The sequence below is a fragment of the Budorcas taxicolor genome, chromosome 3, assembly GCF_023091745.1.
Source record: "Budorcas taxicolor isolate Tak-1 chromosome 3, Takin1.1, whole genome shotgun sequence".
Classification (NCBI taxonomy): Eukaryota; Metazoa; Chordata; class Mammalia; order Artiodactyla; family Bovidae; genus Budorcas; species Budorcas taxicolor.
Window position 1 is genome coordinate 47,080,363 of NC_068912.1, and position 25,647 is coordinate 47,106,009.

Below are 25,647 nucleotides of genomic sequence, written 5' to 3' on the forward strand. Positions count from 1 at the left end.
AAATAACCAAAGGTACTGAATTTCACACATTAAATCTAATCAAAGTTGTATAAACAGTTTATAGTTAAGTCCTACCTCAGACAGTTTCTATACAAGTTTTAATTTGTACAAAGAAAAAGAACTTTGACCAGAACCTTAAAAAAACTTAAAAGATACTATTTATCTAGTACTAATTTAAAATATGAAGATAAAAGACTGCACATATGTTCTGTAAAGTAACATAATGTTTAATACTTAGAGACATACTGCAAGAAAATATAGCAACAACAAAAAATTAATAAGATCATACAAAAATCTTCTCAATGGTTAAAATTTTTCTCCTAATATGAGTCTTAATATGCTCTAGGACATTTTGTTTATAAACCTACACATACTCACTTGGTTTAATGTATTATCTGTTTTTAGTTCCTTGTGATTGGAGTACTGGATATAAATCGGTTGGTTACGAAGGTGAGGTGTCACAGCAGAATAGTAATTAACCATGGTAATAGCTGCTTCCTCTGTTGCTAGTTCCAAAAATGCCTGAAAATTTAAATAGCAAAAATTATAATACTATGAATTAAATTCAAATAAACTTCAATATCTGTGTAATCTATTGGGCTCATTAAAAAAATCACTATTGAGAATTGCCCTAATCGGTAGAATCAGAAATCCTTATTGAAGCTTAGAAATACAACTAAAGCTAACCTCAGTAGAAAGCTCTTAGCGTACACAGTATTTCTGCCTTCCACCTCTGATTTCCATACATTACAAACGTTAACTCCTCCAAAAAAGGCTAGAGAAAATAAAATCCAAACATTTTCTAGAACCAGAATTTTACCATGCCTAATGTAGAAAACATGAGATCTCCAAGTCATTTTTAAAGCATTTATAATCTAGTAGAAGAAAAAAATTAAATGCCATCTTATTAGCGATATTAACTATATTTAAGAGAGCATTAAATTTCTCTAAATTCTTCTAAATGGTATTAGGAACTTTAAAACAAAATTTGATTTTTAATACACCTGGACCCTACTGCTACAGATCTATCTATTCAGTATAGAATATCTGGGACTAATAACTATTTTTTTCTAATGATATCAGATAAATATTTTCCTGAGATAAGCTTAAAGGTAAGATGATACTAATGTCCCTACTGATTTCTGATATTACAAAGAGCAAAGCCACAACAAAAAAAGTATTTCATCTGTATTTCCCACAATCTCCTTGAACAATAGTTTAGCTACAGTCCTAAAGTGAATTTACGAAGCAAAATTTGAAAACTATAGTGACTTACTCATTTTAATTCCCTAGCATTAATTTCTTATACACAGCTACCAGGAAAACTCAGAGTAAAACTTCTGTCATGTTCCTTAAAAAAAGTAACCTACTATGTATAATAATATAAACTATCATTTCATCAGGCCACAGCTAAATCACACTTGCTGGATAGTTTGGAGCTTAACATTTTCTAAGTCCAGAAATAAGTATACCTGATTTTTTCCTTTCAGCATAAGGATGTTGGTCACCTTACCAAAAGGTAAGCCTAAAGCAATAACTTCAGTTTCTGTCACTTCACCAGGCAATTTTCGAATATGAAGTACACGAGAAGGAGCACCATCCATTTTATCTTCTCCTTTGAATTTTTTACTATCATTACCATTGGCTGAAAGAAAGTAAAGAGACAGTTTTATCTTACGCGCGTTTAAAAAAAAAAATCACAAAACAAACATCAATCGAGAACTTAAAAACATAGCTGAGCATACTTGTGATACTTCCTAAAAATTTAAAAACATGGTTTTCAGAGTAATGGAAAAAACTCACATCCACCAATTACTACCAAATGATCTCATCAATTAAGATTATCGGGTAGAGACATTTCTGGATAGCATATGTAGAGTAACAAGTGACAATCAAAAACATTAAAATGAAATTTCATAAAGAAATGGTCAGTGGCTATACAAAACAATTATTTTACAATTCAATCATCTTAACAGACTAAGGAATATACAAAAACAGTGAAAATTTTGACTTAGCAAAAATTAGGGACACTATATTTTACCTGAAAATTCCAAATTGCTCAAATTGGAAAATGTACTAAAAAATGGAGCCAGACAATGCTTTAAAAATTATTATGCAGTCAACCCACAGTATGGTTTAGATTCCTCTACCTAAATATTTTATCACTATCCACATCTACCTACTATATTATCACTCATGGACTTGATTATCTTTTCTGTTACTCTGAGCTTCAGAGTGATATATTTGAACAACAAATTAGTTGCCTACCTTTATTCTAAAACTATAGCAAAACACAAAAAAACAAAAAAACAAACACAAAACTTATGAAAGATGTAATAAACAGAACATCACCTGACTCAAGGATAGTTCTAAGAATCTATTAAAATGAAAAACTCTTACACAGAGAGATATATACATGTAATACTCCATTTTTGTATACAAATTTTGGTACTTCACAGTACATACCCCCACTCAATACAATAAAACTAAGACCATCTTGATCTTCTAAAAGTGTCCTTAAAATTTATTCAAACAACAACTCTTTAAACAGTTACTGACTATCAATAAAATGTCTGACATTTTAGATTCTGGAGTACATCAATGACAGCAAGCAGTAAGAGTCCTGATGTTCTAGTGAGACAGATGGCCTACCTAGTACATGAAGTAGATAACTTCTAGAGTGGTAGTGCTACCGAGAAAGTAAAGCACAGTAATGAGATTAAAAGTAACATAACAGAGGATTGGAAGAGGGTGATATTGTAGTGATTTTACTGGATGATCAGAGATATGTGAACTCATCTGATATATCATACAACTTGAAGTGTCAATTAAGTCACAGTTTAAGAGTTGCATTCAAGTTTATACAGCCAATGCATTTAAAAATTGCGTAGGATGACTTTGAACTGAAAACTAGGAAGTTCTGCTTCAGTCAGTTCAGTTCAGTTGCTCAGTCGTGTCCGACTCTTTGCGACCCCATTAATCACAGCACGCCAGGCCTCCCTGTCCATCACCAACTCCCAGAGTTCATTCAAACTCACATCCATAGAGTCAGTGATGCCACCCAGCCATCTCATCCTTGGTCGTCCCCTTCTCCTCCTGCCCCCAATCCCTCCCAGCATCAGAGTCTTTTCCAATGAGTCAACTCTTTGCATGAGGTGGCCAAAGTACTGGAGCTTCAGCTTTAGCATCATTCCTTCCAAAGAACACCCAGGGCTGATCTCCTTCAGAATGGACTGGTTGCATCTCCTTGCAGTCCAAGGGACTCTCAAAGAGTCTTCTCCAACACCACAGTTCAAAAGCATCATTTCTTCGGTGCTCAGCTTTCTTCACAGTCCAACTCTCACATCTATACATGACCACAGGAGAAACCATAACCTTGACTAGACAGAACTTTGTTGGCAAAGTAATGTCTCTGCTTTTCAATTTGCTATCTAGGTTGGTCATAACCCTCCTTCCAAGGAGTAAGCGTCTTTTAATTTCATGGCTGCAATCACCATCTGCAGTGATTTTAGAGCTCCCAAAATAAAGTCTGACACTGTTTCTACTGTTTCCCCATCTACTTCCCATGAAGTGATGGGGCCAGATGCCATGATCTTCATTTTCTGAATGTTGAGCTTTAAGCCAACTTTTTCACTCTCCTCTTTCACTTTCATCAAGAGGCTTTTTAGTTCCTCTTCACTTTCTGCCATAAGGGTGGTGTCATCTGCATATCTGAGGTTATTGATATTTCTCCTGGCAATCCTGATTCCATCTTGTGCTTCTTCCAGCCCACCATTTCTCATGATGTACTCTGCATATAAGTTTAATAAGCAGGGTGACAATATACAGCCTTGACGGACTCCTTCTCCTATTGGGAACCAGTCTGTTGTTCCATGTCCAGTTCTAAGTGTTGCTTCCTGACCTGCATATAGGTTTCTCAAGAGGCAGGTCAGGTGGTCTGGTATTTCCATCTCTTTCAGAATTTTCCACAGTTTATTGTGATCCACACAGTCAAAGGCTTTGGCATAGTCAATAAAGCAGAAATAGATATTTTTCCAGATACTTACTACTATATATTACCAGAAAAATCTTGCTAGCTAGCTCTTCATCACTCTAGAAATAGGAAAAACTACAAAAAGCTCTCCACACCTCCTTTCATAAATAAGGAAGACTTGTTCCTGCACAAGCACCTGAACTTATCAGGAACAGGCTGAACTTATTTTGTAGCATCTCACAATATCATAGGGTCTGTTTAACTGATAATATAAGTTAAATCAGGGAATCAAAAAATATACATACACCATAAAACATACAACTGACATAACAAATGCATATTCTTCTAAAGATTGTGTTCTTGTACATTCATTTGAATAACAAGAATGAATACTTCATAGGCCAACCTACAGTCACATGAGTTATACGTTATAGTATCAGGAAACTCAAACAGCAACTTTCTATTTCTCTTAATTTAGCCTTTTTTTTCCTTCAGGAAAAAGCAAAGGAAAAAAATCAGAATAAAAATACTACCCATCACTACACAGAGAGAGAAAAACTCTTCCTTTATCAAACAATTCTTTGAATATAATTTCTAAAAGGCAAAAGCCTGCCTAAACCTATTATTAAAAGAATAGAAGAGTTTACTGTTTGATTTTGTGTCGCATGATTTCTGGACAGTAGAGAGTAAGTAAAACAACTGAAAAATAAAGTTTAGTAGATGGGACAGCTTTCACAGTCAAAGAAGAGGACAACTTGGTTTTGGGGTTTTTTTTTTTAAGATTTATAAAAAATTTGCATTTATATTTAACATTCCCTGAAAGCAATGTACAGGCCAGGTACTTCATAATTCTAAGATTGCTTTTATTACCTATCAATTCCATTTATAAACAAGAGCTTCTGAAGTTGCTCAAGGCCAGGAAGTTACAAAAGTGGTACAGACAGGAAATGGCAGAAAAAGAATTAAAACTCAAAAGTGTAACTCTGAAGTCTGTGCTTTCAACCCACTAAACCACTGGAAGACTCTAAAGACAAACTTTATGTGACATATAATGGCTAGAGAATATTTGTTCTTTTCTTCCAAATGCCATGTAACTAACAACACTTAGACTCTCTGCATTACCTGAAACTCCTCTTAGCTAATAACTTCATAAAGGGTGACTTTCACATATTCATATTTTAGTGCAAAGTATCATGAAAGTCTTAATTACTATGAGAATGCAAAACTGAGAAATGAAAATTTCTTTAAAAATAACTAAGCTAACTTTCATATAAAGAAGTACTCCAACCCTGGAAAAAGAAAAAGGCACAACTGAGTGGTCCCCAGTTTAATTTGGATTTCTTTCCACAATCCTTTTCCTTGATAATCCCATATAAATCCCAAAACTTTTGGTTTGGGTATGTAAAAACAATAATAATTAAAACAAATTTTAAGAATTTATGCAAAACAGGTATAGATAAGCTGCATATAAACTGTAGAAGTCTTGAATTATACTAGTTCCCATATATGCCATTTTAAAAAGCAAAAGCTTAGTGAGGATGTTCTTCTACTCACAAATTAAAAACAAGACATAGACAGTGTTTCTAACTGAACATTCCAAAATAAACTACAAAGTTTTCTACCTCAGTTCTAGTGAACATCTTCACTTTTGATCAGTCCCAGCCCATCTTTTTTTCTCTTTGATTGATTTTTGTTTTCTCGGTTCAGTTCAGTCACTCAGTTGTGTCCGACTCTTTGCGACACCATGGACTGCAGCATGCTAACCTTCCTGTCCATCACCAACTCCCGGAGTTTACTCAAACTCACGTCCATTACTTAGTGATGCCATCCAATCATCTCATCCTCTGTCATGCCCTTCTCGTCTCGCCTTCAATTTTTCCCAGCACCAGGGTCTTATCCAATGAGTCAGTTCTTCCCATCACGTGGCCAAAGTATTGGAGTTTCAGTCTTAACATCAGTTTTTCCAATGAATATTCAAGACTGATTTCCTTCAGGATGGACTGGTTGGATCTCCTTGCAGTCCAAGAGATTCTCAAGAGTCTTCTCCAACACCACAGTTCAAAAGATTCAATTCTTCTGTGCTCAGCTTTCTTTATGGTCCAACTCTCACATCCACACATGACTAATGGAAAAAAACGTATCTTTGACTAGACAGACCTTTGCTGGCAAAGTAATGTCTCTGCTTCTTAATATGCTGTCTAGGTTGGTCATAACTTGTCTTCCAAGGAGTAAGCATCTTTTGATTTCATGGCTGCAGTCACCATCTGCATTGATTTTGGAGCCCAGAAAAAGAAAGTCAGCCACTGTTTCTCCATCTCATTCCCATGAAGTGATGGGACTGGATGCCATGATCTTAGTTTTCTGAATGTTGAGATTTAAGCCAACTTTTTCACTCTCCTCTTTCACTTTCATCAAGAGGCTCTTTAGTTCTTCTTTGCTTTCTGCCATAAGGGTGGTGTCTGCATATCTGAGGTTATTGATATTTCTCCCAGCAATCTTGATTCCAACTTGTGCTTCATCCAGCCCAGCATTTCTCATGTTACTCTGCATATAAGTTAAATAAGCAGAGTGACAATATACAGCCTTGATGTACTCCTTTTCCTATTTGGAACCAGTCTGTTGTTCCATGTCCAGTTCTAACCGTTGCTTCTTGACCGGCATACAGATTTCTCAAGAGGCAGGTCAAGTGGTCTGGTATTTCCAACTCTCTCAGAATTTTCCACGGTTTATTTTCTAGTGGCTTTTATACTTGTAGTTTTAACACAAAAGGTCTCACCAAGATTCTGGGTTATTTGTTAAATCCATATGTGGTCAAAGAGCCATGGGCCCTCTCATCTTACCCAATCTCTTTTCTCACAGCACCCCGATACTCATGTCCAGTTTCCTTAATTCCTGATTCATTTGATACCTGTGTGGACCTCTCTGCTACTTCCCAGATGGTGCAATGGTACAGAATCTGCCTGCCAATATAGGAGGTGCAAAAGACTGGGTTTGATACCAGGGTCAGGATGATCCCCTGGAGTAGGAAATGGCAATCCATTCCAGTATTCTTGCCTGGAAAATTCTGTGGATAGAGGAGCCTGGCAGGCTACAGTCCATGGGGGTCTCAAAAGTTGGACACAACTGAGTGCACACAACAAGCAAGCATACACACACACACACACACTGACCCCTCTGCTAACTCATTTATGTCTCAAAATGGTTAGAGTGCCCCAAGCTGTTCTGGTCTCCATGTTCTTTCTATCCTTACTTGCTCATATAAACACTCCAGAAAAAGGTTTTCTATATGCCCATTATTTTAATCTCACTCATTGACCAATATTCTAATTGTATACTTCCAACTGTATATACCACCTTGAAGTGCAAAATCTCAAAACATACTTCATCTGTTCAGTGAAAATTACTTAACAAAACTTAAGTATACTCTCCTTATTTTCATTTTCCAAGTCTTTCAGATACAAGCACTTATAAAAAAGCACTAGTAACTTCATTTATCCAATATGATAACTGAAAGGCAATGCAGTTTTAATCCTAAAAATAGTTTGAAATTTATTTTCCCAAATAGTTTTATTTTTCAAATTAATTTTTATTGAAGGATAATTGCTTTACAGAATTTTTCTATTTCCTGTCAAATCTCAACATGAATCAGCCATAGGTGTATACACATCTATCCTCCCCCTCTGTAACTTCCTTTCATATCCCTCTGCACCCCACCCCTCTAGGTTGGTGCAGAGCCCATTTGAGTTTCCTAAGCCATACAGCAAATTCCCATTGGCTATCTATCTTACAATTGGTAGTGTAAGTTTCCATGTTAACTCTTTCCATACATCTCACCCTCCGCTCCCCTCTCCCCATGTCCGTAAGTTTATTCTCTATGTTTACTTCTCCACTGTTGCCCTGTACATAAATTCTTCAGTATCACTTTTCTAGATTCTGTATATATGCGTTACAATAAGATATTTATCTCTCTCTGACTTACTCTGTGCTGTATAATAGTTTCTAGGTTCATCCCACCTCATTAGAACTGACTCAAATGTGTTCCTTGTCATGGCCAAGTAGTATTCCATTGTGTATATGTACCACAACTTCTTTATTCATTCATCTCTCGATGAACATCTAGGTTACTTCCATGTTCTAGCTATTGGAAATAGTGCTGCAATCAACAATGGGATACATGTGTCGCTTTCAATTTTTGTTTCCTCATGGTATATGCCTAGGAGTGGGATTGTGGGTCATATGGTGCTTTTATTCCTAGTGTTTTAAGGAATCTCCATACCGTATTCCATAGTGGTTGAATCAATTTACATTACCACAAATAGTGCAGGAGCGTTCCCTTTTCTCCACACCCTCTCCAGCATTTATTTTTTGTAGATTTTTTGATGATAGCCATTCTGACTGGTGTGAGATGATATCTCACTGTAGTTTCGATTTGCATTTCTCTAATAATGAGCGATGTTGAGCAACTTTTCAAGTCTTTGTTAGCCATCTGTATGTCTTCTCTGGAGAAATGTCTGTTTAGGTCTTTTTCCCACTTTTCCTTGGGTTGTTTATTTCTCTGGTATTGAGTTGTATGACTAAAAGTTTTAGTTAGACTTCAAGGCAAAGCATAGTGTTACACAAGCTGCTAGCTTTAAAAAAACAAAGACTCTGAGCTAAAGAAAATAAATGATCATACTTATCTTTCTTATCTTTCCATCCCTAAATGGGAAAATAAATTTCAAAGAACAGTTAACCAGAAATGTAGGTATATACCGACAGAGAATACTTTTTAGCTGTTAGTTAATTCCAACAGATGTCAAAAGAAATCTTACTAGGTTTATTGTAAAACCTGCCTGTAACTCTATTTCTGTGTAGCTGCACAGCCTAGCTGCCAAATGTAACTTATGCATGACTTGGAAAATAATAGGTGGCTAGGGGCTTCCCCAAGAAAAAGAAATGCAAAAAGGCAAAATGTTTATCTGAAGAGGGCTTACAAATAGCTGAAAAAAGAAGAGAAGTGAAAGGCAAAGGAAAAAAGGGAAGATATACCTATGTAAATGCAAAGTACCAAAGAACAGCAAGGAGAGATAAGAAAGCCTTTCTAAGTGAACAATGCAAAGAAATAGAGGAAAACAACAGAAGGGGAAAGACTATTAAATAATTCTGATCTCTGCAAGAAAATTAGAGATACCAAGAGAATATTTCATGGAAAGATGGGCACAATAAAGGACCTTACAGAAGCAGAAGATATTAAGAGGAGATGGCAAGAATACACAGAACTATACAAAAAAAGATTTTCATGACCCAGATAACCACGACGGTGGGATCACTCACCTAGAGCCAGACAACCTGGAGTGCGAAGTCAAGTGGGCCTTAGGAAGCATTACTACGAACAAAGCTAGTGGAGGTGATGGAATAACAGCTGAGCTATTTCATATCCTAAAAGATGATGCTGTGCAAGTGCTGCACTCAGTGTGCCAACATATTTGGAAAACTCAGCAATAGCCACAGGACCAGAAAAGATCAGTTTTCATTCCAATCCCAAAGAAAGGCAGTGCCAAACAATTTTCAAACTACCACACAATTGCACTCATTTCACATGCAAGCTAAGTAATGCTCAAAATTTTCCAAGCTAGGCTTCAACAGTACGTGAACCCAGAACTTCCAGATGTTCAAGTTGAATTTAGAAAAGGCAAGAGGAACCAGAGATCAAACTGCCAACATTCTTTGGATCACAGAAAAAGCAAGAGAATTCTAGAAAAACATCTGCTTCATTGACTACACTAAAGGCTTTGGCTGTGTGGATCACAACAAACTGTGGAAAATTTTTAAAGAGACTGGAATACCGGACTACTTTATCTGCCTCTGCAAACCCTGTATGCAGGTCAAGAAGCAACAGAACCAGACATGGAACAACGGACTGGTTCAAAACTGGGCAAAGGAGTATGTCAATGCTGTATACTGTTACCCTGTTTATTTAACTTATATGCAGAATACATCATGAGAAATGCTGGGCTGGATGGAGCACAAGCTGGAATCAAGATTGCAGGGAGAAATATCAATAACCTCAGATATGCAGATGACACCACCCATATGGCAGAAAATGAGGAAGAACAAAAGGGCCTCTTGATGAAGAGTGAAAAAGCTGGTTTAAAACTCAACATTCAAAATCAAAGATCATGGCATCCGGTCCTATCACTTCATGGCAAATAAATGGGGAAACAATGAAAACAGTGACAGACTTTATCTTTTTGGGCTCCAACATCAGTGCAGGTGGTGCCTGGAGCAATGAAATTAAAAGATGCTTGTTCCTTGGAAGGAAAGCAATGACAAGCTTAGTGTATTAAAAAGGAGAGACATTACTTTGCTGACAAAGGTCATTATTGTCAAGGCTATGGATGTGATTTTTTCCAGGAGTCACGTACGGATGTAAGTTGGACCATAAAGAAGGCTGGGCACCAAAGAATTCATGCTTTTGAATTATGATGTTGGAGAAGGCTCCTGGGAGTCCCTTGGACTACAAGGAGATAAAACCAGTCAATGCTAAAGGAAATCAATCCTGAATATTCATTGGAAGGACTGATTCTGAAGCTCCAGTACTGTGGCTTCAGAATCAGTCCTTCCAATGAATATTCCTGATGCGAGGAGCCAACTTATTAGAAAAGACCCTAATGCTGGCAAAGAAGAAGGGGATGACAGAGGATGAGATGCTTGGATGATATCACCAACTCAATGGGCATGAGTTTGAGCAAACTCTGCAAGTCGGTGAAGGACAGGGAAGCCTGGCATGCTGCAAACAGTTGGACATGACTGAGTGACTGGACAACAAAGGGGATTCCCAGGTGGCTCAGCTGTAAAGAATCCACCAGCCAATACAGGAGAAATGTGGGTTCAACCCTGGGTCAGGAGGATACCCTGGAGGAGCAAATGGCAACCCACTCTGGTATTCTTGACTGTAGAATCCCAAGGACAGAGGAGCCTGGCAGGCTACATTCCATAGGGTCACGAATAGTCAGACATGACTGACGACTGACCGACTAAGCATGCAGACTATATCAGAGGAAGGCTCTCATCACCTCTATGCAGGAGGACATGTTGTTAGGACCCTCATAGAGATTCAAACCGAAACAATGTGCTGGAATATTTTCAAAACATTACAATAAAATAAAATGACATCATATCAAAAACGTCTGTATATAGAAGTTAAAATAGACACATCTCCAACAGTTCTGAGTAACATGTAACAGAATCTGTAAAATGATTCACATAATGTAATGAAACAAAAAGTCATACTTTCAGAAATAATAAATCCTGATACTATACTGGCAGAAACATACCTAACTTAAAAAGGTATCTCATTTCCATACCTATATAAAATGGACTCAAGACAGGCCCTATCTTACCACTGTCAAGCCTCCTCCCCACTTTCAAATAATTACACATTCCTTCCAATAAAATCCAATTCCAATCCATTAGAGCTGTGTCTTTGAAATGTTTAACTTCTAAAGGAACTAGTTTAACACAAAATAGTATTGAGTAAGCCCAAGACTAAGTTTCTAATAACATTAACTTCCCCCACTTCTAAAATTCTTTTTTTCTTTGACAGAAATATAGCTGTAGAGGAACACAGTCTAGACAGGCAAAGGCTGCTGAGACATGCTACTGGAAACAAGAATTCTATATAGTAAAGTCAATCAGAACAGACATGGAAAAAGCTGAAACATAAAAATGAAATACTATTTTGCATCTGACAATCATAAAAATGTCCTAGTAATATTTGTCTGTAAAGTCTGTTTTTGAGACATTTGGATGACAACTGTGTATTTTTCTAGCTAAATACAGCTACTGGTTTTCAAAGGTCTTAATGATTCAAATTGGCATCTGTCTGCATATACATAGACCCTACCCTCATCTATGTTAGGAAAAACACAAAAATTTAAAACTCAATGTTTCCTCTGTTCAGGAAAGGTAAAATAAACTGAATGCATATAAATTTCTTATGTTAAAACAGGCTTTAAGAAACTTTATTCCATCATGACAAAAAGACTTGATTCATTCTTTAGTCATAAAGTATTGTTATTCTAAATATACTTTAAAAAAAGAAAGACAGTTAACAGATTGTTCTTTCTTTTCAACAAAATCAAATCACGTTCTCTACTTTGTTCCTTTTGTTAATGGAACTACTGTACTATCCATTACCCAGTGATTCCAAGCCACAACTCTTAATACTTCTATCAAAGTCTACTTCCCAACTCAGAAATTCTTCTAATTTCTTGATACATCATTTTCTCCATATTCTACTTCTCAGACTCTAAAATTAAGGACCTTGATATCTCCAATTTGCCTCTGCCTCCTAAAAAACAAAAAACAAAAAAAACACCCAAACAGAACAAACATCCTTTCTAAAGTGCAAATCTTTTCTAAAAAAGTTCAGTCTCTTTAGTATAACACATGCAACTTTTTGTTAAATTTCTTCTTTGATATTTTTTCTTTCTAAAGTTTCTGTAAATGGATTTTTAAAACATTCATTTTCCAAAAATTTGCTAAGACTATCACAAAAAAACTATCTTTGTATGTTGAATTGTATCCTGTATCTGTTCTAAAAAATCACCTGGATTCCTTTGAACTTTCTATTTTAAAAATCATGTTGACTATGAATAAGACAGTTTTACTGCTTCCCTTCTAAACTTTATGCTTTTTATTTTACTTGCCTTAAAGAAAGTAAAAGCTAGAAATAGTCTGGGAAGACACATCCTTACTTCATTCCTAATTTTAAGAAGAAAATATTCAGTCTTCCATTATCATGAATGAAATTTGTTGTAGGTTCTCAGTAGATCCCTCTGTGTATCTTGTAGAAGTTCCCTTTTCTTGTTAGCTTTCTGAGAACTTTTTATCATGAGCAAATGCTGTATTTTTTGTCAGATGCTTTTTCTGCTTCTATTAACCTGACGATTTTTTTCCCTCTGTTATTCTATTACTGTGACTATGTAGAGTTCATTTGCCACTGGTAAACCATACAATCAAGGGGTAAATCTCAATTAGTCATCATGAATTATCTTTTACATACTGCTGAATGTGCTTTGCTAATATCTTGTGAAGAATGTCCACATTATGTAAATAAAAAGTATTAGTGTGAAATCTGTATTTCTTGTATTATCTTTGTTAGATTTTGATTTCAGTAGCTTCATAAAGTGAATTAAGGAGCATTCTTCTCTTTGTCTAAAAGGTTAAAAGATGGCTATTATTTTTCTTTGACATTTCATACAATTCAACAGTGAAACCACCTATACCCGAGTAAAATCACCTTCAAGAGAAAACCACTGACCAGTGAAATCACCTATGCCTGAGTAATCTTTGTGAAGAATAGCTCAGGGCTTCCCTGGTGGCTCAGACAGTAAAGAATCTGCCTTCAATGCAGGAAACCCAGGTTTGATCCCTAGGCTGGGAAGATCCCATGGAGAAGGGAACAGCTACCCACTCCAGTACTCTTTTGCCTGGAGTATCCAAGGACAGAGGAGCCTGGCAGGCTATAGTCCACGGGGTCACAAAGCAAAGACTCAGAGATGACTGAGTGACTAACACTTTAATTAAAAATTCAATTTTGATAATAGATATAAAGATAACCTATATCTATAATAATATATAAGAGGTAATCTATTATATCAGTTTTTTAAACTAGATTTGTAAGGGAATCTGTCTAGTTCATTTGTTGAATTTACTGGCATTACCGATGCCTATAATACTATCTATTAATATATAGAGAGGTAATCTAAAATATCAGTTCTTTAAACTAGATTTATAAAGGAAATTCTCTATTTCATTTGTTGAATTTATTGGGATTACTGATGCCTGTAATACTGTCTTACTTTCCTGTAACAAGGATCTACAGATCACTGTATAGGGTCTATAGTAATACCTCCACTTCCACTACCGCTACCAGTAATTTATGTTTTTTCTTTCTCGAAAGGAATTTTAAACCATTATTTTTTTAATATAGAGCCAACAAAGGTAGATAAGAGATAAGTATCTAATATAGGTACAAAACTATTTTCCCCCAGGCACTTCTTGGAGGTGGTGTGGGGAATATTTCTATATTTTCTTCTGTATTCCAAGAAAATACAATGTTGTTGTGTTTTCATTTTTACTCAATCAGAAATATCCTATGATTCATGTGCTGTACAGAATTATGGAAATTTCTAAATATTTATAGATTTCTTACTGTTTTTTATTTCTAGTTAAATCCCAGGATAATCAGATACAGCTTTCTATCATTTGAAATTTACTCTAAGTTAAAGTTACTGTAAAGTTACTATAAAGTTACTGTAAGTTATTTTAAAATTATGTTGAATATCCTATATTGGCTTAAAAAGTTATTCTGCAGCTACTGCATGTTTTATTAATGTAAATTAAGCTGAGCCGACAGCATTGTTCAAATCTTCTAGGTATTTTTTAAGATTGATTTGTCTTATTGATTACTATGAACAATATTAAAATGCCCAGTTTTAAATTTAAAATTGTAGATTTCTCTGCTTTTTGTCATTTTTAAAATGTACTTTGAAACTGTTATTACTAGTATACAGATTAAGGAACTTAAAGTTTTCCAATATATTGACCCTTTTGACACTAAGAAATACGTCTTTTTACATCAATACAACTGATACTCCTTGTCTTGAATTCTAATTCATCTGATGTCAATACAATTACACAAACGTTCCTCTGTTTACTATTTGCATGAAGTATTTTCCAACCTGTGTCTCTGTACTTTAACCTGACTCCAGCAGTAGACGGTGTACTTAGGTAGTACTTTTTAATCCAGTATGACTTTGTCTTTTAATTGAACTTCTTAGACCACTAATATCCAAAAGAAATATACAAGTCACATACTTTGACGTTTCTAGTAACCATACTGAGAAGTTAAAGAAAGTGAAATTAACTTTAATATATATTTTAACCCAATATATCTGAAATATTACTGTGAAAGTGAAGTGTTAATCACTTAGTCATGTTTGACTCTTTGCAACCCCATGGACTATACAGCCCACCAGGCTTCTCTCCTCTGTCCATGGAATTCTCCAGGCAAGAACACTGGATTGGTTTGCCACTTCCTTCTCCGGGGGATCTTGCCGACCCAGGGGTCGAACCTGGGTCTCTTGCATTGCAGGCAGATTCTTTACAATCTGAGCCACCACATCAACATATACTCAGTACTTTTACAATTTTTTGAGATGTTTTACATCCTTATTTTTTCAGTACTAAGTCTGAAGCACACACCCATTCACTTATCAATTAAGAGCAGTCACATTCTGCATGCTCTACAGCCTTATATAACCAATGGTTACTACGAGACTATGTTAGTTTAGCCAATTTACATTTAGAGATTTATGACTGGGTTTAATATCTAGCCATTAATTTTCTAACTGTCCAGTGTTCTGTTGTTCTTCTCTTGCAATATTTGACAGTATTTCATTTTAATTCCTCTATGAGTTTTTCATTTTAAACAGTGTTTCTGAGGTATGATTCACATAAAATAAGCTTCATATAAAGCTACAATCGTCTGACTAGTTTTGACATACGTTTACATCTATGAAACCTTCAGCATAAAAGAATATACATATCCATCATCTCGAAATTCCTTATGTCCTTTACAAACCCTCCCCCCCCACACACCATGCCCTTTGCTTTGTTGTTGTTTACTTGCTAAGTTGGGTCTGACTCTCTTGCAACACCAAAGACTGTAGCCCATCAGACTCCTCTGTCCATGGGATTTCCCAAGCAAGAATACTGGAGTAGGTCACCACTTCATTCTCCAGGGGATCTTCTCAAGCCAGGAACGGAACCCACACCTCCTGTATTGGCAGGCGGGTTCTTTACCACTGAGCAGCATTTCACTGTATGTGTGAAACTCAATGCCAAAAGAGTCATTTATTTATCCATTCATCATTGATGGACCCTTGGATTGTTCTAGGCTTTAGATATTACAAATAAAGCTACTATAAACATTTACACGAGTGATGAGTATATGCTATCATTTTTCTTGGGTTAAGTACCTAAGAAACAAAGTTGGATCATATAGTAAATGTTTAACGGTTTTAAGAAACTGCCAAATTGTTTTCCAAAACAGTCCTAAATTTTACATTCCCAACAACAGTATATGAGTGTTACAGGACCCTCACATCCTTTTCAACACTTACTATGGTCACTCTTTTAAATATTAGCTGTTGTAGAGATAGGCAATGTTGTCTCACGTTAGTTTTTATTCTGGATAAAAATCCTTTATCAACTGCATGCTTTGTAAAGATGTCTGCCACTCTATGGCTTGTCTTTTCATTCTCTTAACTGTATTTTGAATAATGTTAAGTTTTTAAAACTGATCAATTTTGTTCTCTCACAGACCATGCTTTTGGAGTCAAATTAACAACTAAACAACAAAACGTAGATCCAACAAGTTTGCTGCTCCTGCTGTTGTTGGCAGCATATGGATATCCTATTGTTATACAACTCTCTGCTGAAAAATCTATTTTTTCCCCTCTACTGAACTGCCTTTGTACCTCTGTCAAAAACCAGCTGTCCATAATTGTGTGGCTTTCTTCTTGGACTCTCTATTCTGTTCTACTCATCTATGTACCTTTACCTTAATATGATATTGTTTTGATTACTTTAGGGTTTACAATAACTTGAAAACAGGAGTCAGTCCTCCGAATTTCTACTAGCTTTTAACTATCCATCTTTGTTGAAGCTCCAATATGCTGGTCACCTGATGTCTAGAATCTACTGATTGGAAAAGATTCTGATGCTGGGAAAGATTGGGGGCAGAAGAAGGGGGCGACAGAGGATGAGATGGTTGGGCGGCATCACCAACTCAATGGAGATGAGTTTGAGCAAACTCTGGGAGATGGTGAAGGACAGGGATGCCTGGAGTAATGCAGTCCATGGGGTCGCAAAGAGGCTGACATGACTTAGTGACTAAACAACAAAATGTTTCTTTTTTCTTATCCTACCTGGCATTTTTCTTCAGATTTTAGACATTTTCAGTTATTACTGCTTCAATTACATACATATTTCGCGACATTCTCTTTACTCCCTCTCTGAAAACTCCAAGGACACATACGTTAGGCTGCCTGATCATCCAAAGACATACTTTCATTCTCTCTGGAAACTGAATAATTTCTATCAATCTGTACTCAAGTTCACTAACCTTTCTTCAGTTGTCTCCAAACTTCTGTTGGTCTCAATCAGTGAATTTTTCCATTCCAAATACAGTGTGAATATTGTATTTTTCAGTTACAGCATTTCTATATGCTTTCTTTATAGCTTTCTCAACACATCTTCCATGTTCATTCTTTCATTATTTTCTTTTACAGCTTTAAAAATACTTAGTCTGTGTCTTCAAATTCCAATATTTAGGTCATTTTGAGGTCTATTCTTATTGAATGCTTCTTTACATGATTGTAACATCTGATGTAGGTAGGATATTGTAGATAATCGTCGGAAGACTGAATCATGTTGTCTCCCACAGGGGATACTATTTAGGCAGGCCATTAAATTACTGGTGAATTCTTCGCGTCTTGTCAGACTGGACTATCACAGTCACTTACTATTAGTATTAGTGTGTGATCCTTTCTCTGAAAGCCTGAGCATTCTGCAGCCTAAACAGCATGTTTGAGGTAATCCACAAGACGTGCGCACTCTAACTTCCCACAACTCCAATGTCTCAGAGCACTGTACAATCTATGGAATCACCATTCTAACTCTCAGCCCCACAGTAGGTCATTCCTGACAGACCATGAGTGTGTTAACCTGCACATATGCAGTCCAGTCATTATTCAAAATTCTGATTTAAAAATCCCTACACCAAATTCTGCCCTCTGACGTATGCCCAAACCCTTGGACAAGTTCCTTTTTCAGGATCCTCCTCCGTAAATTCCAAATGTCTCAGAAGCTCTGAATACCAATCTTACTCTCTTCAGCACAGTGAAACCTTCATGCTCTGCTTGGGTTCTACCTCCATGTGCTACAACAGTAGGGTACCTCAAAGCAGAAAAGCCAAACTATGAGCTTAATTTCACATGTTTCCTTTATCTCAAGAATCACCATCTTATACTATTTACTCATCAATTCCAGACAACAGCTGTCCTACATATTTTACTCTATTTTATAGTTTTTCATTTTGAGGGAAGATGGAAAGAAGGAAAGGCTGCTACCAACTGTCTGTCACAGCCCTACAAATCAGTTTTTAAAACATTTCCATTGAGGTGAGGTGAAGTCACTCAGTCATGTCCGACTCTTTGAGACCCCGTGGACTGTAGCCCACTAAGCTCCCCTGTCCATGGGATTCTTCAGGCAACAGTACTGGAGTGGGTTGCCATTTCATTTCAATTATCAATCATTAAATGTAGTTTTAAAAAAATGAAACTGGCAGAGAGACACAGACATCTGAGCTTGTTCGTTCAATTATTTGCACACGGTACCCTGACTTTCAAAATCATGGCCTAGTAATTTTGCTTTGTAATTGTGACATGGAAAACTCAGTAATGACAATATGAAGAAAAATTTATCTTATCAATATTATAACTATATTTGGAGAATACTTCATTATAATTTTTATTTAACTTGCAGGGTCTGTATGTGTGCACTGAGGCGTACATATACATGGGCGTGGTTATCTAAAGAAAACCAAAATGCTTTCCTTCTTTTACAATCTTTATATTGCCCAATGTAATTGATTCCTCAAACAAGTAATTCAGGAAAGAGTTTAGTAAAAAGAAACCTTGGTTAAGGTAAGTAACATAAAATTTACAGTTATAAAGCAAACTAACTCATTCATCATCAGATTCAAATTTGGTCCACTGGCCAAAAATCTAAGGTCTAAATATTGGTCCACATATTTAGAGACAGACAATACAACCCCAGGTATTTCAAATATATAAAGTTTAAATGCCCAGTGAAGATTAAACAAATCTTACGTTTTCAAGTAAATAAAGGAAATCAATTCAAAAAATTAAAATACTGTTACAGCAAAGAAACATATTGAAACCACATAAAAAAGACAACTATGCAACTGAATCTTGTATTTGGGGCTGTAGGATTTGTGGGACTGAGAAGAAATACTTACCGTAAAAATATTTTATGACATACAAACATGAAAGTTAAACACACGAAAGTACAAAAGAAGTGAGAGTGAGGAAACTTGTAAATGAAAGAAAAAAAAAGTTACATTTGTCATTAAAAAAAAAATCTATCAGAATTAATTACTTGACCACAAGACACCCACTTCAGGTTTTTTTTCCACTTGATACATATATACTACAGCAAAATTTCCTCTAAAATGTTTCAACACAAAGCATTTAAAAATAAAGGCTATTCTGGTAAAGCACACCAAACTTGTAACATTCTGCCCTGCAAAATGGCAAATAATGAGACCTAGGAGAGTAACACTTACCTGTAACCACCATGCTGGTCATGTTAGAGTTTGGACTACTGAGAACACTGCCTGAGAGTAGTTCGTCAGATCCTCTCTATAAAAACAAGAACAAATTGGCATAAGACCCTTTAAATTTAAAAATGTTAATCTGAAAGTCACTTCTCTGTAACTTTTCAAATAGTGTCACTGAAAAATGTCAGGTGTTACACTACTGGGAATAAAAAAAATTTAATTCCTGAAATAATAAGTTAACTCCACTCTCCTATTCGTAAGTTCCTTTCTCACAAAGCCAACAGTAGGTCCTTCCTTCCATTCACCCGAGTCCAAAAGGCAATAAATTGGAAAAATGACTAGGTTTCATAATTAAAAGCTTTGGAAAACTACATCATTTTTTTAATAAGCAAATACCAAAGCAGTTGAACTTTCTCACAGACACTCCGAATCCTTCAACCTCATATCCTTTACTCATCCAGATAACTCAGGTCTTTAGAAAATGAGAACTTCACACTAATGATCTGGACAACTCATCTTCATAATCATTGAAATTAAACAGGTATATGTTTCAATGGCTAGAACACTGTAAGTAAAGGCAAAATCTATGGAATGAGAAATTTCTTTCTGCCAATATAAGAAGAGACAATCATGTCTTCAAATCCTTTTAAGAAAAATCATATGAATCATTATGTTCATATGTTCTTAGAACTACACAGTTTGTTCAAACCAAGCAATGTCATTTCAGCTGCTTTTAAAATCTGCATACTTACAAAAGTACATATGGGCACACTAATTTTAAAATAGCTAATCAACTGTTTTGCCTATTTGAAGTATGTGTATACTTACATACATTGGTAAGCAATATTTAAAATAACTAAATCAATACTAGCTGATTTAGACAAACAGTACAAAGCTGAATGCAACCACCAAAATGGAAAAAAAATATACAAAGGAGATAATTTATCAGAGCATTTCAGAAAGTCCAAAACAATTCTAATTAACCATAAGCTTCATGCTAATCTGTATTAAACTCATTCTTTAATAAGCTGTATCACAACAAATATAAAAGTGATAAATATTCATGTCATTGCCCTCATTGTTTTAAAAGCGAACTTTTTATTAACTTCAAGCTCAGAGAAATACAAGAAGAAAAATAAAAACACAGTATCAAGTCACATTAATGCCACATTTACATCATCTTTAATTTTTTAGTCAAGGTATGGAAGATACAGCACGGCAATGTTTTATAAGGACATGACATACAGAATTAGATACTTAAGAGATCTTTAAATTGTGGTCCCTAGAGCAACATTAAAAACCTGGAAATTTCCTTAGTGAACTATGTTCTCAGATCTGTCCTAGACCTACTGAAGAAAACAATGGAGACAGGATCCAACAACCTGAGTTCATTAACAAGGCCTCCAGGTGCTTCTAATGAATGCTAAAGTTTAAGAACTGCTAATAAACATTACTGGTTAACTATCAACAACAAAAATGTTTCCTAGTTTGTTTTCTTTTTAATTTTTTTAGAACACTGTTAGATTTAGAATAAAATTGAGAAGAAGGGACAGATTTCTCATATACACCCTGCCACTACACACGCATAGCCTCCTCCATTATCAGCATCCTCCACCAGACTGGTACATTTATTACCAAAGATTATTAATGTATCATATCTACCCAAAGTCCAGTTTAATAAATTAAGGTTTAATACTGTACATTCAATGTGTTTGGACAAATGTGTAGTGACATATATCCATCTTTTAACTTTTTTTTTAAACATTATTTTCACTACTCCCAACATCCTCTGTGTTCTGGCTATTATTCATCCAGACTCCTTCCAACCCCTTAATTTTGTTGTCTCCATAGTTTTGCCTTTTTCAGAATACAGGTGGAATCTTACAGTATGAAGCACTGTTAATTGGCTTCTTCCATTTAGTAATCTGCGTTATGCTACCAGGTACCCCCCATGCCTTTTCATCGCTTGAAAATTCATTTTGTTTTACTGCTGATAAGTACTACATTGTTATGTACCACAGTTTACTAATCCATTCACCTACTGAAGGACATCTTGATTGTCTTCATGTTTTGGCAATTATGAATAAAGCTGCTGTTAAGATCCATGTGCAGGTTTCTCCGTATATGTAACTTTTCAACATCTCTGAATAAAAAGCAAGGAGTTGCTGGATCATATAGTACAAGTATGTTCAGCTCTGTAAAAACAGCTTATTTGTTTTCCAAAGTGGCTATATAATTCTGCATTCCCAACAGGAAGCTATGAGATTTCCTGACACTCCATATCCTCCCCGGCCTTTATGGGTGCCAGGGTTTCAGATTTTGGCTATTCTGATAGTGTAGCAGTACCTCACTGTTATTTCCGTTTGCATTTACTTAATGACATATGATGCGGAGCATCTTTTCACATGTGTATCTGCCATCTGTATATCTTCTTTGGTGAGGTGTTTGGTCCACTTTCTAATCAGGTTGCTTTCTTACTGCTGAGTTTGAAAGTTCTGGGTATTTTAGATAATAGCCCTTTGCCCCGTGTATTATTTGCCAGTATTTTCTTCAAGTCTGTGGCTTCTCTTCTAGTTATCTTTCACAGAGAAAAAATTACTGATTTTAATCAAGTCCAGCTAATCAATTATTTCTTTCTTAGGTTATGTCTTTGGTGTTGTACCTGAAGAGATACCTTTGTACCTAAGTTATCGAGATTTTTCTCCCACATTATTTTCTAAGAGTTTTATAGTTTAGCATTTTACATTTAGGTCTATGATCCACCTTGGTGAATTTTTGTGAAAAGTTTAACGTCTGTCTCAATTCATTCTTTTGCACATGGATTTCAGTTGTTTCACTAGCACTTGTCAGAAAGACTATCTTTGCTCCACTGTTTTGCCTTTGCCTCTTTGTCAAAAATAGGTTTGACTATATTTATAGGGGGCTCTATGCTGGGCTCTCTATTCTGTTTCACTGATCAGCTTGTCTATTCTTTCACGAAAACAAGGCTGCCTTGATCACTGTGAAGTGAAGTGAAGTGAAGTCACTCAGTTGTGTCCGACTCTTTGCGACCCCATGGACTAGCCTACCATGCTTCTCCATCCGTGGGATTCTCCAGGCAAGAATACTGGAGTGGGTTGCCATTTCCTTCTCCAGGAGATCTTCCCAACCCAGGGATCGAACCCGGGTCTCCCGCACTGCAGGCAGACGCTTTACCATCTGAGCCACCAGGGAAGCTCTCTTGATCACTGTAGCTTCATATTAAATCTTGAAGTTGAGTAGTATCAGTCCTCCAACTTTGTTATTCTCCTTCAATACTGTGTTGGCTATTCTGGGGTTTTTGCTTCTCCATATAAACTTCACAATCAATTTGTTGATACCCATATAATAACTTGCAGAAATTTTGACTGGGATTGACTCTATAGATCATTTTGGGAAGAACTGACATCCTGACTATACCGAGTATTTCTATACATGAATATGGACTTCCCAGGTGATGCAAGTGGTAAAGAATCCACCTGCCAATATAGGAGATGTAAGAGATGCAGGTTCAATCCCTGGGTTGGGAAGATCCCCTGGAGAAGGAAATGGCAACCCACTCCAGTATTTCTCACTTGGAAGATTCCATGGAGAGAGGAATCTACTTGCTAAACACCATGAGAGCACAAACTCACACAATCAATAAACATACAAAATAAATTTAACAATGACACACCAAAAAGGATCAATAAAATCAAGCTTTTGATTTTTTGAAAACAACAAAAGAGACAAAACAAAAAAAGATAGCTAATTTTACCTCATTAATCCATGCACATAAGAATAAAAGCTCAGGGAAAAAACTGAAGCAACCAGATGAAAACAACTTAGCTCAGTGAATAACCTCATGGAGCATAATGATACCATTTTCTTACAGTTGCAGGACTTTTAAGAAAAATAAACTTCTAGGCTATTTATGCCACTATATTCTGCATTTGCATTTTGTTGGCACCCCACTCCAGCACTCTTGCCTGGAAAATCCCACGGATGGGGGAGCCTGGCAGGCTGCAGTCCATGGTGTTGCTAAGGGTCGGACACGACTGAGCGACTTCTCTTCCACTTTTCATGTTTATGCACTGGAGAAGGAAATGGCAACCCACTCCAGTGTTCTTGCCTGGAGAATCCCAGGGACGGGGGAGCCTGGTGGGCTGCCGTCTATGGGGTCACACAGAGTCGGACACGACTGAAGTGACTTAGCAGCAGCACAGTACTAACATATACATACCCCTGTAATGTGAAAAATAGAAAAAAGACACTGCATATTTCAGTTAGCTAGCTCTATATGAGCAAAAAGAAATAAAATTGGATCCCCACCTAATATAGTGTAGTAACTTTTTTTTGATGAATTAGAGACAAACAGAATAAACAGAATAGATAAGACTTTAAAATTTTTCAGAAGAAAATATCTTTTTATCTATGAGTGTAAGTCACAAAAGTGGATCACATACTATGTAATGAATACCTTAATAAGTTTCAAAAATAAGAAATTGTACAGATTGTAATATTTGATCAAACATGATTTTTTAATGAAAATAAGAGAAAAGAAAAACAGAACAAAATCTAATTGTTGTAGTTTATTCAGATAAGATTTTGAAACAGTTTCTAAAAATTTGAGCCAAAAAATGACTCTAAACTTCACAGAGTAATAAAAAACTTTAAAAGACAAGTTACTGATAAAATAAGTAGCAAGAGATTAGTTTTCAGTACATGAAATGAAAATTACCCTTAATCTTGCTCACAGTAAAAAAAAAAAAGAAAAATCAATACTAGACTTATATGCCATCTCACTTCTCAGACTGGCAAAATCCCAAGCATTTCAATATGCTGGGCAGGCTACGGAGAACTGAGGAACCTGCATTTCTAACCAGCAGTATAAAGAAATGAGAAGATTTTCCATATTTAGCCATTGAGTGATTTCCAGAGCATATTTACCTTCCAGGGCATGTTTATCATTACGTTAAAAAGTCAAGATATTAAACCCTGTGTATTCTGTGCTATCTTTTCTCTAAGACGCTAGGAGGGAGCATGAAGAAAAAACTCACATTTGCTTCTATTAAATAAAAGAAAAAACCAAAAATTAATGAAAGTAGGAACCCTTTGTAAGGGGATAGAATAAGCAAAGTAGAATGAACAGGAGTAGAAGACATCTACGAATGTACCTTGTTTTGCAACTCTGGAAAATTTATTCAAAGTGAAAAACTATTCCCTAAAAATGAAAATCAAAACGTAACAAACAAATCTAACTATTAGGGTGATGGTAGAACCACACACAAAATTCTCTCAATAAACTTTAAAATCCTGTAATTGAATTGGGCTAACCAAAAAATTTGTTTTTAAATAAAAATAAAAGACATGTTTTTCATTTTTACCAAGAACTTTACTGAACAACACATTCACTATTTTGTTCCACTACTTTCTGCCATTTTTCTTCATAATTCTATCATCTAAAAACTTTTTTTGAGTAAAGAACTATTTCAGGTGCTTTTTACAGTCTTCTAGGGAATTGAAATCTTTTCCATTAAGTGAATATTGTGAAGACCAAAATAAATGGAAATGCAAAGGTGCAATATCTGGTGAATACAGCTGATGAATCAGAACTTCCCAGATAAGTTCTAATAGTTGTGTTTTTTTTTTTTTTGGCCTGGTCATCAAATAAACATGCGGTATCGCATTATCCTGATAGAAGATTATGCATTTTCTGTTGAATAAATCCATACACTTTTTATTGGGTGCTGCTTTCAGTTGGTCTAATTGGTAACAATATTTATTAAAATTAATTATGTGGTTCCCCAGAGGGAGCTCTTATTAGAGAACTGCTTTCCAATCCCACCATATACACAACATCACTTTCTTTGGATGAAGACTGGTGTTTGGCTGGTGGTACTTCAACTCTCTTGTCCCACAATCTCTTCCATTCCACCTGATTGTACAATATCCACTTTTCACTGCTTGTCACAGTTTGTTTTAAAAACAGAACATTTTTGCTATGTTCAAGTAGAGAACAGCATCGAGAAGGTTTTTTTCACTTATGTGGAACCCAGACATCAAAACAATTAACATAACCAAGCTGGTGCCAACGATTTTCAAGGCTTGATGTGACTATTTTGAGTATGTCAGCTATCTCCCACATAGTGTAACATCAACTGTTCTCAATGAATGTCTCAATTTGATCACTATGGACTTCAATTGGTCCACCCCACCTTGAAGAATCATCCAGCAAAAAATCTCCAGCATGAAAACTTCGATT

General features: G+C 35.8%; 1 protein-coding gene across 1 annotated transcript in view; it reads right to left on the reverse strand.

Moving 5' to 3' along the window:
• The window catches only part of PTBP2 (polypyrimidine tract binding protein 2), an 84,610-nt gene that overhangs the window by 39,958 nt on the left and 19,005 nt on the right, over positions 1-25,647 (reverse strand). The window contains exons 3-5 of the mRNA XM_052636691.1: positions 19,392-19,467; positions 1,473-1,645; positions 379-522 (exon numbers count right to left, since the gene is read on the reverse strand). Coding sequence (XP_052492651.1) covers positions 379-522; positions 1,473-1,645; positions 19,392-19,467 — 393 coding nt within the window. The remainder of the gene's footprint in view (positions 1-378; positions 523-1,472; positions 1,646-19,391; positions 19,468-25,647) is intronic.